Source organism: Xyrauchen texanus, chromosome 21 (assembly GCF_025860055.1).
Source record: "Xyrauchen texanus isolate HMW12.3.18 chromosome 21, RBS_HiC_50CHRs, whole genome shotgun sequence".
In the NCBI taxonomy this organism is placed as follows: Eukaryota; Metazoa; Chordata; class Actinopteri; order Cypriniformes; family Catostomidae; genus Xyrauchen; species Xyrauchen texanus.
Genome location: NC_068296.1, coordinates 18,274,462 through 18,291,505, shown reverse-complemented (window position 1 = coordinate 18,291,505; position 17,044 = coordinate 18,274,462). Strand labels below are relative to the sequence as shown.

General features: G+C 36.2%; 1 protein-coding gene across 3 annotated transcripts in view; it reads right to left on the bottom strand.

Annotated features, from left to right (window-relative positions):
- sema4ba (sema domain, immunoglobulin domain (Ig), transmembrane domain (TM) and short cytoplasmic domain, (semaphorin) 4Ba) overlaps positions 1 to 17,044 on the bottom strand; it is a 79,821-nt gene that overhangs the window by 36,479 nt on the left and 26,298 nt on the right. For all 3 annotated transcript variants that reach the window (XM_052152175.1, XM_052152174.1, XM_052152176.1), the window contains exon 2: positions 9,229 to 9,629. In XM_052152175.1, coding sequence (XP_052008135.1) covers positions 9,229 to 9,340 — 112 coding nt within the window. In that variant the 5' untranslated portion in view covers positions 9,341 to 9,629. The remainder of the gene's footprint in view (positions 1 to 9,228; positions 9,630 to 17,044) is intronic.

The window sequence follows — 17,044 nt, the reverse complement described above, 5'->3', positions numbered from 1 at the left end:
TATACAGTGTGTTCTTAGTATCTTTCCCCTTTAAGGAAAAAACACATTTTCAAGAGGGTGGGGATTAGAGCGAACTGTACATGCCCTTCTCACACTGTTCTGTTTTCATTACTGCCCCAAACTGATGAGAAATGGAATTGAGAAATGAATGATGCAAAACTCTGCACTCCCAAAACATCCTGTACTCTTTCATTTGCCTAGTGTGGCTGTGTCTCCCTGTTGCAAACTTAGAACATCAACATGAAATATTGAAATACAGATGATATATTAAGAGAGCAGTTTGAAGTCACTGGAAGGAAGAGGGAGAAAGAGATAGAATATTAAGACATCAAGTAAAGGGGATGATCTGTGAAGACATTCAGTCTTAGTCAGAGGGGTTAGTGTTTGTTTTGTGAGCTGGCACAGGATCTTTCTTGTTAGAGTTAGAACATTCGCTGATTTATGCTCACATGGCAGTCTCTGTCTAATGAATGGTGAACGAGTGAGCGTTTTCAGACACCTGCATTAATAAAAAAACATTTTTGTGAGAAGTAATCTAGCTGCAAACGTTGATGGTTTAAAGAGATCCGAGCTTAAAGAGATATTTCACCCAAAAATAAAATGTATTCATTATTTACTCACCCTTGTGTTGTTCTAAACCAATTGGACTTTATTTCTTTTTCGTTACACAAAGGGAGAAATAAATAAATAAAATTATAAATTCTGCTCAGTAGTGTCATACAATGACAGTGGATGGTGACCACCTCTTTAACTTTCAAAAGGATGAAAAATTGTAACTGAGAAGTCTAATAAATTATTAAATTTGACTCATGCCTTGTTCTGAAGGACTCTATACGTTTTGGTGTGAAACAAACCGAAATCGTATTGATTATTTAGTGAAAATCTTGATCGACTGTTGCTCTCCTGTGTGCATTTATGAGAGTGCCCCATCTGGCAGGGGCAGCATAACTGCTGCTCTCATGCACTCTCATGAATGCACACAGGAGAGCAACAGTCGATCAAGATATTCACTAAATAGTCATTTAGATTTCTGTTAGTTTCTCACCAAACCTTAAAATTACTTACCTTCAGAACAAGGCATGAGTCACATTGAATAATTTATTAGACTTCTGAATTATACTTTTGCCTCCTTTTGAAGCTGGAAAATGTAGTCGCTATCCACTGCCATAAATTGACATCACTGAGCAGATTTGTATTTTTTTTTTTCAAATGTCTCCCTTTGTGTACCGAAAAATAAAGTCATATTGGTATAGAACAAGATGAGGGTGAGTACATAATGAATTAATTTTCATTTTTGGGTGAACTGTCCCTTTAAGAGGTCTGAAATACAAAATATTCTTACATTAAGAATGTTTAGTGCAATCAACCCCAGATTTGAAAATCGAACGTCCAATGTGAACAGAATCAAAAAGAGGAACCCTACAAAACAAAATACAAGAGAAACAATGTACATGATGCCAAGTTCTGCAGTTAAAAGGTAAATCAAAAATATGTGTTTAATGAATTTACAGCAATTTATAAGAACGAAAGTTGCGAAGAAAGTTACATTTACATGGAAATAGGGGCTTATTAAACTTACCAATGAAACAACAAAACAACTCCTGCACATACACAAACCTGCAATTTACATACTAACTGTAAACTGTATCTGCATGATATAACTAGTCATGTTAGTCCCTTTTCATGTTGGCTGCTTGAACTCCAAGGTAACAATTAGCAAGTGCTAATAAACAAAACAAAAAAATGAATGCAGGATGCAGTTCCACAAACACATACATCTAAGGTGCCCAGGAAATGGGTGTATGAGTTTTCATTGGTGTTTTTGCCTGACGGGTCTGACAGGTTTAATTTATTGGTAAAACTCAGCAGCATTTCACAATGTGGCTCTAACTTCTCCCTGTGCCAAGATAATTTCAATCACAGTAGATATGCAATGAAAATTATTGGGTTCTATTTTGCAGCTCATGGCTATATTAGTGCCGCGACAGCAGTCTGTAAAATTCCTCTATGCTGTAACGGAGTCTGCATTTGCTGAAGTCTGGTTGGCATTGCACTACACAGCATTAAAAAACACCTTAATACTGTGTGCTCAAGACAGTGTCAAATGGCATAGCATGTATACGTTTGGGCCACAATGTTTTTTCAGCCAATATAAAATTAAGCAACACTGTAAATATCTCAATGATTTTTAATGCACTTCAGCGTTGAAGTGTCCTAAAGAGGGTGTCATTTTCTTGCAGCAGTTGTGAGGGTGTTAAGACAAAGATGTTTAAATAGTGTCTCCGATTTAAACTTCAGAAGCGAAAACGACTTCAGTCCTTGTAATCATTTCAGTGAATCGGTTCATACTGTTCATGTAAATGAATTGATTCTGAACTGTGATTCAATAATTTGTTTGCAGCACCACTTAAACATTTTCTGCATGGCATTTTTCATATATTTAAATGTTTTAGTAAAAGGTTTATTACTATGAAATGTTATATTGGTGCATATAAATTAAATAATGAAATATTCTTCTTTAGTATTCATTAAGATAAAACGGTGTGGCATACATGCTTTGGTTGTTTTAACAAAAATGTTCTGTATTTTGTTTCTTTCATTAAACATTTTGAATATTGCATGATTGTTCCTCTGATAGTAAAATTGTTTTGGAGATACAATATATATAACTGAATATCATCAAAAGGCTGAAATTTTGATTAAATATGTTAGCTCTCTTGCACAGCCCTAATAGCATGTATAGTTTTTAATTTGTAACTTTTGGTTGTAGGGTTTAAAAAACAACACCTCCAAGTAAACAAAAGGCATTCCTTCCTCTCACGTTACAGAGTGCCACATGAAAAGCTACATGATGCATGGGACTGAATATGAATGGACCATTCTTTACAGGAATGTAGTGTTTACCACTTGATGTTTTACGTTTTGGATGCCTTCCATGGGCAACATTTAGCACAGGTCTCTGCTGCTGCAGAACGTGTTGATTTTTTAGCATCTCTGATCCACTCCGGCCAAAATACTTGTAAGAAAATGCCGCTGCACAAGCTTGACCACTAGGGGTGTGCAGCGGAGTCATCATCTGTATTTGTATCTATATTGGTTCATATGACAAAATTAACTGTATCTGTCTCCTGATTCGGACTGCACCAGGTTTGGGCGGGGCTTAAATAGGAAGTTTGTCTAAACTAAATGAAAAACCCATTTTTAAGTATTACTCTAACATTTGTAGTATATATTAATAAAATATATTTTCATAATATTATGAAAAGTATGCCTAATAATAATATACAATTATATTACTATATACAAAAATATTTTATTCTTTTTATTTTCTTACCAGGTGAAGCTGAATTTGTAGGCAACATTAACTGTGGAATATGTTGCGGTTTCTCCTGGTATTTCAGATATTAATATCTGCATAAAATAATATTCTGGAGGCAGGAGGTGTCTAGCAAAATGTTAATGTCAAGCACACATTTAGCGGTGAATAATAAATACAAATTCAATCATTAAAATAGTTTAAAATCAATATAGCCTACAAACAGGTGAAATACGCTGAGTCTATCAGGAATTTTTACAATAGGACACCATTAAATAGTTAAAAAAATTATTATAATAATATTATTAAATGTGTAGAGTTCAAACACTTAACATTCTCAAATTTAGCACAGTTTAAAAGAAGAAGAAAAGCATGTTTCAGTTTCTTCGTTTCACATAAGGAGGAATATTGCTAATAGGCTAGATGAATACTCTATGGAGCATTTAAACTTTTGTTCAGAATAAGTTAATTACTTAATACTTAACTAGTTAATTACCTTAATCACTGATGTGGTTATAATTGTGGTCAACTTTAAGAGATGGCTAGATGAGCTCCCTCTCAGTTTTAGGCTATAAATAAATTCATGAGAATCACGTGGGAATCGTGTGATACATTAACATAGACATTTCAAGATATGGAAAGTGTATATGATGTTGTATCTTAGTTAATGTTACACTTGACAAGCTCCAGACGTGCACAAATAACAGAGACCGCAAACGGAGTTGAGACCATGCCCATCCAATCTGAAATCACAACGTGCTCAGGTTTACACTTTAGAAATATTGTCTGCACAGATTCATAAATTCGTTGTCATTTTGGTTATGTTTATTTAAAATGTCACTTTATCCTTGTGCTCTTTGGATAATACGTCAAACTAATATTTTTTTATATTAATCGGATTAATTTGTTATTCGTTTTGAAGTCATTTTCCGTGCCTTTCCGAATAAGGTATTTGTCTTCGGGCACATCACTATTGACCACCATACCATATGCACGCTATATATTATGCTGTTTTGAACTCAGATGTGCATACACTTAACATTGCTGTCACTTTAATTTTAGTCTATGCCAATAAATCTTAAAGTATTACATAGCTCAAGGACAAATCACAATGCATGGATATGGTGATTGTAACCTCCACTCATATAATTAGCAGTAGGGGTGCAGTTAACAGCCAAAAGCTTCCTTCTGTGCCGTAGCTGGGAATGCATTTTCCAGCTTTACCAGGGAGATTAACATCTAGTTAAGCAAAAAGCTCTAGTGTAAACTGTTTATAGGTTTCTTTTTAAATAGCCTTCTAATGCGCTTTAAGCACTGCAGCATAGTGTGTATTAAAGTGAGGAACAAAAGAATCGAGGGTGAGTAGATGTAGTCTCTTCTCTCTCAACCCCTGATCCTGATTCCTGATAGGCACATAATGAGAACCAGACCAGTGTTCATATCGTTACACACACACACACACACACACACACACACACACACACACACACACACACACACACACACACACACACACACACACACACACACACACACACACACACACAAATCCCCATTCATTATTCATGCCAGATTACCTTCTTTATTAGTATGGAGGGAAGGTGGAAACCAGTAAAGGCAGGAGGACCTAGGATAATGTTTGTTACACTGTGATGGAGGGACAGCCCAGGCCCTTTCCTTTGGTGAAACGTGTGCTGATCTGAAGATCTGAGTCTGTTTTACGTCACGATCTTAGCTCTTAACACAATTCTCTATGTGCAAAGTTACGAATGTTCATTACTTTTTCATGTGCATTTCTCAAAACTGAACTTAACACGAGCACTCAATGATGCTTTTTAAGTGCTTCTTAACTTCAGCAAATTTAAACCTTTAAAAGTGATAGCAATAAACAAATAAATGTGACAACCTTTGCTGAAGTTGTGTCGTAAAGATAATTTTGTCAAAAAATTAAAAATAAAATAAAAAAACCTATGTATATTTTAAATTATATATATATATATATATACAGTATATATAGGGCAGTCAAATTAATGCGTTAATTCAATGCAATTCATTATTTAAATTTTCTTTACAAAATTTACACAATTAACCATGTCCCCGGACCATAATAAGGGATATTCCTATCATCAGAGCAATTCCTTTTGAAGTACCATCGGTTTCCAAATGACACAGGTACATTGTCACACACTCAGAAAAGCCTCTATTGCGGACAGATTGACTAAGTCAAGTGCAAAATGGATTGTTGTGGATTATAGGCCACTGAAAGCCTTATATTCAATAATATGGAAATACAATAAACAATACATTGCTTTTGAATGTATTATTTTATCAATGCTTATAGTAATGTAATGCATTTGAATAATATGAATTATAATTTTTATAATATACATAATATTGTGATTATTTCAATATTATTTCAATCTCTCCACAAAAATGTATATATGACAGCTGTTCTATCTGTATCTATCTATCTATCTATCTATCTATCTATCTATCTATCTATCTATCTATCTATCTATACTTCATTATTCTGCTTTTAGTAAACAAACTGTGTATATCTTAAATAAAAAATGTTAGTACAGTCGTATATCACAAATAAATATCAACAGGAGAGGTTTTTTTGTTTTTTTGGCATGTAATGTAAATGTAAATGTATATTGAGACTTGCAAAGACCGGAAAACACTCACAGTTTTTCTCAGTCACTTTGGCTAATTTTTTGAAACAGTCTTAACATTTTCTAAACTGTAAGTGCAACTGTAACAACTGTTTTATGGGACATCACAACTCTATTGCATGTCTGCAAAATGTAGTAAGTCACCCAAAACATTGAATTCATGCTTCAAAACCTAGATATTGTGTCAGTAAATTGGCAAATGCCACCAAAATGAAAGGTTTTTTGTCATCGTGTGAGCCGTATTGGTCAAAATATTTTTTCACCATGGCTGTCAACCCGGAAATGTTTGTTATATACAAATTCATCATTTTTGTTCCACTCTTTTTGTTGACTCTGACTGCTTACTGTACTTTACAAGAATGTCAGTTTTTGCTGAATGCTATTGTGTATCACAAGCCTTTTAGATACAGATTTCAACAGTAGGTAAAAGTTTACTGGGTAAAGTCAATACTGTACAATACTGTAGTACACAGAAAAAAGGATATGCACATATGTATGTATACAGTAAATTTATTTTTGTAGCAATGTGTGCCATGTAAACAGAAAATTCACATTTGTATGTCCATTTTTACACATTTCTTACATGTAAAGTCATATGTAGAGAACAGAAAATTGCCACAAAATGACAAAAATGTCAAACAAACAAACAAAAAACAAACAAAAACAACAATACAAAAAATTCCATGCCATAGAAATTTATGAAATATAGCTGTACACTACTGGTCAAAAGTTTAGGTTCACTTACTCATTCTTTATTATTATTATTTTTCACATTTAAGGATAATAGTCAAGTCATCAAAACTATGGAAGAACAGAAATGGAACTATAGAAATTGTGTTCCAAAATATTTGAAAATTCCAAAATAAATCAAAACTGTGTTATATTTTAGCATCTTCAAAGTAGATTCTCCCTTTGCCTAGATTTTGCAGAAATGTACTCTTGGCATTTTCTCAACCAGCTTCTTGAGGTAAAACCCTGGGATGTTTTTTAAACAGTATTGAAGGAGTTCCCATCTATATTCTGGGCACTTATAAGCTGATTTTGAAGTCATCCTTTTCAAAAAAAAAAAATGTAATACATTTTTAATTTTGCAATTACATAAATAAATTCATATGTTGGAACAAATATTATCATCTACAAAACTAATTTCAAACATTTAAGCATTTGCCTTCAGATGAAATGGTTTTTAAGATCATGAGAAAGTTTTCATTCAAGTGACCCCAAACTTTGAACGGCAGTGTATGTCTGACAGATTTTGATAATTGAAAGGATCATCTTGCATGTGATCGCTGTTCAGAAGTTTAGAAGTTGTGAAGAGTGTGACATTTTCACTGAGAATCAACTCATCAGTTTTGATCAGCAGGCCATGTGCATTTAGTTATTGTGCAAATTGTAGACAATTGTACTTGCTCTTTTGCACACATGTGCCAAAACACATTCAATTTGCTTAAATGATTAAGAAATACAAATCTGGTGTAAACAAGAAACTAATTGTTCAGAGATTTGAAAAAATAATTCTCATTCGAGAACTGAGCCAAAGCGATTGAGGAAAAACTGTAAACAGAGAAAGAGCAGAATTCCTTGTGGCCTTATAGAGACAGGTAAAAAAGTCTGGTGAAAAGACCAACAGCATTATCCCGAGGATAACACAAGAACAAATAACGAAGAAACAAAAAACTAAAATCAAGAGAAGAGAAGAAGAGAATTTATGGTTGTGAAATGCAATGTCAGGGCTCTAAGAGATGCTTTTATTGTAGGTTGGCAGGCGTGCAAGACAGACTATGCATGTAGACCCTCAAAAGAAGGAGGAGGCATGTTTAGGCAGGTACGGCTTAACCCCCATGATTCCCTTTTAAATAAAGGTAGAGAGTAAATTTGGAAAAGCATTCACAGGTGGGTGTAAATAGGTTGAATCAATCTAAACTCTTTGTCCAACACAATGAAGACACATATGACAAATATAACAAGCTCACAATAACTTCCCTTTTCTTGTTGACCACTCTGCCTCTGCAGAAGTAGTATTTGTGGACTTGAAAATAATAAATAATTAAATAGTCCCAGATATCTATGCCTCTGGCTATGTATTATGCAATTCTATTTAGTAAATGAGTATGTATCTGTATATTCAAACCAATGACAGATAGCCACGTACATGTGTTGCATGTCACAGCTTGAATAAATCCATGCTTTTGTCTTAAAAGACACAAAAGATTTGTGATAAAAACATCATCACTAACGCCATCAATAGTTCCATGGTAACTTAATAGTGCCATAGTGTACAGTGTTTACACGCACATTGTATTATATCATGTGTCTTGCATTCACAATTCACCCCAGCCTGCAAAAACTTGAATGGACCCACCCTAAAGCAGCTGCCATTCATGCAAGAGGAAGTGGGCTGTCTTTAACATGATAGAGGTTAAGTTTTAGATGTTGCAAATGGATCATTATAAATAAAAGGGGAATTATTACACTGTTGTAGAATAATGGAGCCACACCGCATCTGCTTGAAAGACAGAATGTTTCTAAAAAGTTTTAAATAGATGCTTTGTTGTCCTGTGATGACTGACAAGGAGATGTGTGTGTATGTTACACATTAACTTCACAGCACCACACTGGTTATGTAAACACAGTAAGCCACCACTAGACAAACATGGAGGAGGCCATCGTGAGCCAGTCAGCCCCTGATATCTGTCTTCTGTTTATCAACACTTCAGCAAGTGTTACTGTCCATGGGAGATCACAGGGGCTCCAACAGCCTGTAGCCCCCTCAGAGCTCTTCGCAGTTGGACTGCGTAAGGTCGGCTCCACACAAGGCTTTATTTATAGTCTCCTACCAGCCACGGGAGCCAGCACTTTAACACACTTTTCAGTAAATGGATGATCTATACACGTAGGTCAGTGAGGGAGGGGCCCATGTAAACATGGCTGCCCATCAACCCCCAGTTCTGTGGTACTCTAATGGATACTGGAATGTGAGGGGTAGGACAGCTGATGCAGAGACAAAGCAACAAGTCAGTCTATCCCAGCCCAGTTTGTTATGAAGTAGTGCTTGCATTACTACTTATTTTTACTAGTCGTCTTGTTATCCAGAAAGGCAGTCAACTAGTCTTATCAATGTATACCTCATTTAAAAGACTCACCACACATCAGCAGTGTGAGTTGCTGCTATGTGCATGTTTGTGTGTGTTTGTAAATATGTGCGTTTCTGTGTGTAGAATGAATCTATGTGCTTACTGTAAGAGAATCTGAGGCGTGGTGTGACGTCGTCCTCTGTTGCTTGACCCAATCCAACCAGGAGAAGATGGAGCAGGAACAGGCCACTGGCCAGGAGAGAGAAAGAAGTCATTTTGCTTCTTGCGTCTCAATGTGTTGTTTAACTCTCAGGATTTCCTGGCACTCATGAAGATCTTTTTTCTTTCTTGTTTATTTTCCTTCTTCTCCTCCAGCAGGGAACTTGTGCTCCCTGAACAGGAGAGCAGTGTGCTGATGTGACGAGAAGTGATGCTGGAGCACTTTCCTAAGCAGTGCTTCACAATGGTGGATTTCTACTATGAAACAAGTCCTTGAGGACAGTGGTACAGCCCAAGTCAGTCTTCATGTGGTTGTGTAAACAATCACACAGGCTTCTCACCAACCTGTAGTAAACAAGACACAAGAATTGTTCCATAAACACTTTGTGCGAAAAAAGACAAGATGAGAAAAAACATTTTAGTACTAGTGAGAACTGCTACGTTAAAACATCTTATAGCTTCTCAGTAGGGATGTCAAAAAATATCTGTATTTCGATTATTGATCGGCACAATATTTTATCGATACATTTTGAGGCATCGATATATTAAAATTAGCCGACATTTAGAAGCCTAATTTGAGTGCTTTCAAATTTACTCAGTTTGCCTTCTGTTGAATATAGACTGGCGTAATAGTGTCGGGAGATCACAAGAGGGTGATATAACATCAACATTTAATGATTGAAGCCAGTCATGGGCAGGCTAAGGCACAGGTTCTATTGCAGTCCTAACTAGATTGTGGAACACCATATACAAAAAAGTTATGAAGAGTTTTGTACTTCTTCAAGAATGAACAAAGTGACGTTGATGAGTTTGCAGGTTATTGTATGAAAATGGTATAACTGCAAAACCTAAACAATTAGACATTATTACATTTAATGTGCAATTTTTCTGTATGCTCTCATAAATAGGCTTCATTCAAGTGGTCAAACCACAAAAATACAAATCTGTAACTGAAAATCCTTTGTTTAGGCTATATGTAGGATTCATACATAATATATCATCCAGTACTGGCTATATTTGGGTCGAATTTAATGGAAAACTATGCAATTTGCACTAAATAACACTGCAGAATTTGGAACAGCTTCCTCTTGAGTCATTGTTCGGCATCTGTCGGCAGCAGTGTGCATAGTACTTTAACAGAAAATAATTGTTTCGAATTTTAGAACTTGCCACATTGTCCATCAGGTGTGTTAATCCCTTTTATTTACACTTGTTGAGAAATATGTTAGAAAAGACAAATTATTAAGACAATTGTGCAACGAACAGCCCTATTTATATATGAAAAAAAAATCTGTATATACATCTATGATCATCAGGAAAATCTTTAGACTATCGATGCGTGAACAAGGCATCGACCCCAAGCCTACTATTTAGTGCTTATGGGATATTTAGGGGTGAATTTACTAAACAATTGCACAACTTTTGCATGTATTTCTCTATTTTAGCACAAAAATACTGAAATTAAGTTTAACTAGGTACTGAATGTGTTTAAATAGCACTGCATCTTGAGCATTTAAAGTTCCTTATGTTACTTATAGCTGAAGTATATCTGTGTTAAAATACTTTCTCCTATCCCAGCTTAATATGCAGACAACTATAAGTGAGCTATTCATAGGTACATTTTCTTGAAAACCAGACCAGTGCTATGAAAATTCCTCTTAGTTATAAGCAACATTTCTCAAAAGAGACAATAACATTGACTCGACCAATGGCGTGAGATCTGTTTGTATGAAAAATTCAAAATTCAGCTTTAAAGTTGAATTTCTGCAATAACTATTATCACCAAATAGAGTTGCAAAAATAAGCACCATTTACAAACAGATTCCAGGAACTCCACCTGTCTTCTATTCGTTTTACAAACAGATAGTCCCGCCCCCAAACTCACAACATTGGTCAAGCCAATATTGCAGTCAGGCTAAACAGGCATGTTTTAATAGCACCACAGCGTTACAGTTTTAGGTGAAATCAACCTACACATTTCTTAATTGACTCTGCATATTAAGCAGGTATCCAAAAAAAAAAAAAAAAAAATTTACATCGAAAAAATATTACAGCTTAAAATTAAGTCAAAGTCATTCTTTTCAGAGCAGACAAACCTCCTTTTTATGTAAAAGAGCCTTGTTATAGCTTGGGATGTTTTACAGTCCCAGTAAAGCATGCCAGATTGTGTGTCTGCTGCATCCTCCACAATCAAACACATACAAATGACCTGATCTTGTGTTTAGTAAAAATTTTGTGGCCACATTTGCACTGTTACCTGGTTTGCCCAATTCCTTCAGTGAATCTGGCACTACAAGAGGCAAATAAATGGACAAATAAATACAATAAATAGCACTATTAGCAGGCACAATTCACCCTCAGTTCCTTGCTGTGACTTGGGAGTACATTCATCCACTGTCTGTACTTTGTTCAACTTAATTAAGACCATGCATTCCTTTAAACAAGCATTTATCTATTTCTAAATTGAGCATATCCTCTTCATGTTAAACAAAACCCACAGTACCCAGTATGAGCAAGTCACAATATGTCACGCTTGACAGCACAATGAGATGTGGGAGTATAAACCAAGTGACTTTTACCTGCATGGTCAGCTCTCCATGTGGGATAATATCTCTGAAAATCATCAGTAAACTTCTGGTTTGTGCCAAGAATCTCTGCTTGAGGAAAAATATGTAGCCTTAAGGGACACAGATTTATAAAATGTTTACTCATTGCTTAGCAGAACTCTATGTTTGAGCTTAATCTTAGCACTAATCACTAAAATCAGGGTGTGAGTGTGTGTTTATAGATAGGTGTAAGAATGATAAGGCAATAAATGAGAATTTCCTGGAATCTGTGGTTTCACTTATGAGACAATGGAAATTTGCTTCATCCTCTGTTTACATGTCCGTTAACTAAGACAGTTTGGAGAACAGTTTGCCATAATCACCTACACTGTCTAAATCATCATTTGTCTGTTCCTCTCTATAAAGTACTGTTCTCTGAACAGCTATTCTAGGTAATGTCATAAAATTTACAGCCTCCAGCAAAGATGACCTCATTTGGTCCCATTTAGATAAGCATTTAACGGCATACATTGGGTTTGTATGTGAGGCGAATGTAATGGATTGTAAATTATTTGAATAGCTTGATATTCAATCTATAGTTCAAACACCCAACCATGTCATCATCTCAATATGTCAGTGGGAAGAACTTAAGTGGTTTCTATTACTCTGGTTAAAGAGACCAGCTTTTAAGTACAACCACAAAGCTAATCTGACTGCACTCATATTCAAGTTTAAGATTTAATATCAATGTAAAGTGCCTTTATATTAATGAACTGCCAACTGTACAGCGTGTCATGCAAGTAAAATCGGTAAAATTCACAACAGGTGCGTATGCACACAAATTTGTTCTTACCCTCGTTCTATATAGTTAATGAATCCAGATTACTCTAAATAAAGGAATGCGTGTCTGTAGAAGGTAGAACATGCCCAAAACATCCCCATATAAGTGCTTGCAGACCACCGCACCTGTAAGTTGCAAATATGAAGAAAATGATGCATGTATTTTTCTTATCTTGCCTTGAGCCCCATCAAAATATACAGGTGCATGACACCCCTGAAAGCTTACTATACTAGATATTAGCTAATACAACATACAACAACAGCCTCCCAACAAAATATTGTGGCTATTTAAGCTTCATAACCAAACACTAAGAGCTTCAAAGTTGAGCCAACATTCTCATATGGCACCAAACTCTATAGTTGTATACTGCAGGCCAATTCACTGTACAACTGCCAAAACAGCAGTGATGCTTTGCTCTAATATAGACAACAAGAGAGAGCCCAGACTTACTAGTCGTAAGTCGTCCCTGAAGAAAGTGAAGACAGAAAGAAGGCTACTTTTCCATCTGGGAGACGATAAACCTGAGACTCCCACTAAAAAAAAACTGTTGCTTGTTCAAATAGCATCTGAAAATTAAATCATATAGGCACAAATTTGAATGCTGGAACTTTCCTGTTTTTTTGTTTGTTTGTTTGTTTTTTAGGACTGTGTTCTTGTGCTCTTTTTCCAAATACTTTTCTGAATAACTGCTGAATATTGATGATCATGTTTTATCTACATCAGACAAACTCTAATAGGCACAAACGACTCTGCATAATGTTTATGTCTGGTAATGACTAATCCATGTGAAAGCTAAATCAATATTTCAAACGTAAGATGGTGTGATACCTACAAACAAAATATGGCAAACATGAAACAAAGTATTGAATAACATTTAGCTGCATGAAAAAGACACTGCAAGCTCAATTTGAACAACATATCTACATGCTGCATTTAAGAAATCCTGAAATTACATTTAATGCATTGTCTGATTATGAAAATACATTTATTTATTTATTTGTTATTATGATTCACTATTTACTTAGAATTTTCTACAATGTATATCTAAAGTCTTCTGTATAAATACTATCTCAGTTCACACTCAAGGTCACACTCCTACTGCCACAGTCCATATACTGGGGTTGGAATGTGTCCTGCTGGTCAAGGCTGTGGAGTTGCTCATATTGGTGTGGGAGGCTCGATTACCAAGCACCATTGGTTAACTGGGACATCACAGTTAACCAATGGCAGTGTGATCCCATTAATTTAAAGTTTTGACAAGAAGAGGATAAATGCTGGTGAGGCATGTGGGGAGCTGAAGTAGGATGTTGAAGGTCTCTCAGTTCATCTCATATATATATGCATTTATATACACAATTCACTTATCTCAACAGTCAGGATAATCCAAAAGCAATGAATCAACTCAATTCTAGTCCTCAAAGGCATTTACTATGATGAATGAACAAACACTGATTAGTGATTACAATCCCCAAATCCTGAGACTAATTGCCCAAGTGAACAAGAATTATATTTAAACATTCATAATTCAGATAAAATAAGATTCAACCACTACCAAAACATAATTATAATGATTTAAAATGATCTGTAATATGGAAATAATCATCATTCAGAGAGATTTGGAGAGTCTCTCTTGGGTGGATTGGAGATAGGTCATTGCACATTTTAAATCACATTTTTCCATTTAGATGTTCATCTGAGGTGTTTCTGTAATGCAGAATGGAAATGGCTGGTCTATTGAGCTTATAGAGTCAGGACAATCAACTGATTGTTGAAGTGGCCTGTCAATCACTAGTCTGATAAGTGTCAAAATCCTTTCAGGCTGTCCAATCACAGTTTTGAACCAGTTACTGCCATCAAAACACCTTCAAGTGTCCCGTCAAAACATCATCCTCTAAACTCAAAACTGGTGTGTGGAGCGGAGGGGGGCGGGGCCGGGCTAGAATGTCTCACGCCCGGTCCCCAGTCGGCCTGATGGGGCGCGCGAGGGATAAAGGCGGCCGGTGACGACGGTTCGAGAGAGAGAGAATTACGGGCATGTCCATCATGTGTGTGTGTGTGTGTGTGTGTGTGTGTGTGTGTGTTTATGTTTGTGCTTTTGGTTTGAGTTTAATTAAATTATAATTTATATTGACAAGCCGGCTCTCGCCTCCTCCTTGCCCATCCTTAACAGTGTTACATTGGTGCCGAAAACCCGGGAAGGAGGAGGGATGCCCGTCGCAGCTTCCTCGACACTACCGTCCACCCAGGGGAGCGCCGCTACCATCTGCCGGGTGACGGAGTAGCCCGACCACCCCGCGGACGGCGGCCGTTCACTGCATCCGGGCGGTCGGGCTATTCTGTCACCCGGCAGATGGCAGCAGGTGTTTTAAAGACTAGAAAACTTTTGAACCTATATGAATGGCTTTAAAGTGCATAATGGCTTTTTCAGGCACAGGCAAGTGGAATACAGTACATTTATCAGGAAAGTAGGAAACTTTATGTTTTATCAGCAGACCACACAATTACCAAAAATAATGTCAAATGGTAAATGCTAAAGAGTTCCATACATAAATAATCTCGGTTCAGCCAATGGCCAGTCTAAAATTTATGTGTGATTTCAGTATGTGAGCCGTATTTAACGATGGCATCGCGTGACATTTCCTGTCTGTCATAAAAATAGAAGTGGATTTACTACAGAAGCAGCTGTCTTGATTATCAGGTTTTTTCAGATGGTATAAAATACATGCTTGGAATGAAAGACAAAGGGCTAACACTTTTCTTTCTTTTAACATGCAATAGTATATCTTCCTCTTCCTGCAAAATGTGTCATCTAAAATCACAACACCCTTAGACACCTGTGATCTAAATCCTGGGAGGTGTTTGCATGTGTGTATTGAAAAAAGGGGCAGCACTTTGGTTTTTCCCTCCTTCCTTAATGCAGAAAAGCAGTGTTTGTTGTGTACAAGTATGTGTGAATGAGTGCAAAGCAGATATGTGACATAAAGAATGTGTCACGACTCAAGGGGGACTTTAAAGAATAACTAGCACATGTGTGACATAACTATGACTCACTGCTCTTAAAGTGCTAGTGTTGAAACAGTCAATTGCAGAAGTTTTGTTAACTCTGAGATCAGCATCAGAGACAGATGGACACCTGAGAAGCAGGTAACACAAGCTAAATCACTTCCCGTGGGGCTGTCAATTCCAGCACAATATGGCTCAGCAGCACAGCTATTGAAACATTTCCCAATAAAGGAAGTAATGCTGACACCTCAGGTTCATGTGCATTGTGTCACCAGAGTAGAGCACCTGAATCAGGATCTGTTTGAAGATCTTTGACCACCTACGCTCTACAAAGACAGTGAATCATGAAATGTGGAATCTGAGATTGTGGTGACTTTCCTGTCCTGTCATCAGCTTGGTTCTGATCCTCAGACCCAGCTTAGAGTAATTAATGGCCCACTCCTCCCTGGGCGATCTGGCCAGCCCTAATTACATCCATATGCTCCTTCAAATATCTTTAATAGCCTAATTAAAATCTTATTAAATAGCCAAAGCAAAATGGAAACATTTCAGGCTCAGTTCAAGTTTGAAAATGTTGAAAAAGGAGCTTTGACAAATGATCAGGCCAATTTTGTGGAGAAGACTACCCAGATGAAAACATCACATTTTAGTTTAATTAACTGGATGAGCTAACTAGATCAATGCAAAATATGACCATGAAATGATAAAGGAATCTCATTACCTCAGTCTCTCTGAACTAAAATGCTTCTAACAGGGACAGAATCTAATGTGTAAATATTTCTAGCAGAGATTCATTTTGTTCTCTCACTCATGCTTAGAAATTTCCATAACAGATATGTGGTCTGTGAAATGTGGAACAGCTTTAAAGTGTCTGTGAAAAGACCTGCTAATGCCATCATCTCTTTGTCAGGTAAAATGATATTAAAATGAAAAGATGTTTCTGGTATACTATTAATTTTTCAGTGCATATGTATCCCTCTAGTCTAGTTGAAGCAACGTGATACCAGATTTCAGATCAGCATTCTAAAAGCAAATAAAGGCCCAGTCAGACACTAAGTAACACTATTACTGATTCATTCTATACAGAAAGAACAGGCTGACCGGATGTACTTGAATGCCAAAGTGTAATTCGAGTAATTCCAATATCATTATTTGTAATGCAGCAAATGTCACAGCATTGACTCATCCATTATGGCATCCCCAATGGTATCCATTTTACTGGAAGGGAAACAAAGATTTCTTAAGAACATATGGAAGAATTGAACTGTTTTCAAAGAAATTCTGTCTCACAGAAATATATTACAAAGAAATACAATTCTCAGAAAAGAATATATAAATCAGCTTCCTAGATGCAGGAGCCAAAATCAAAA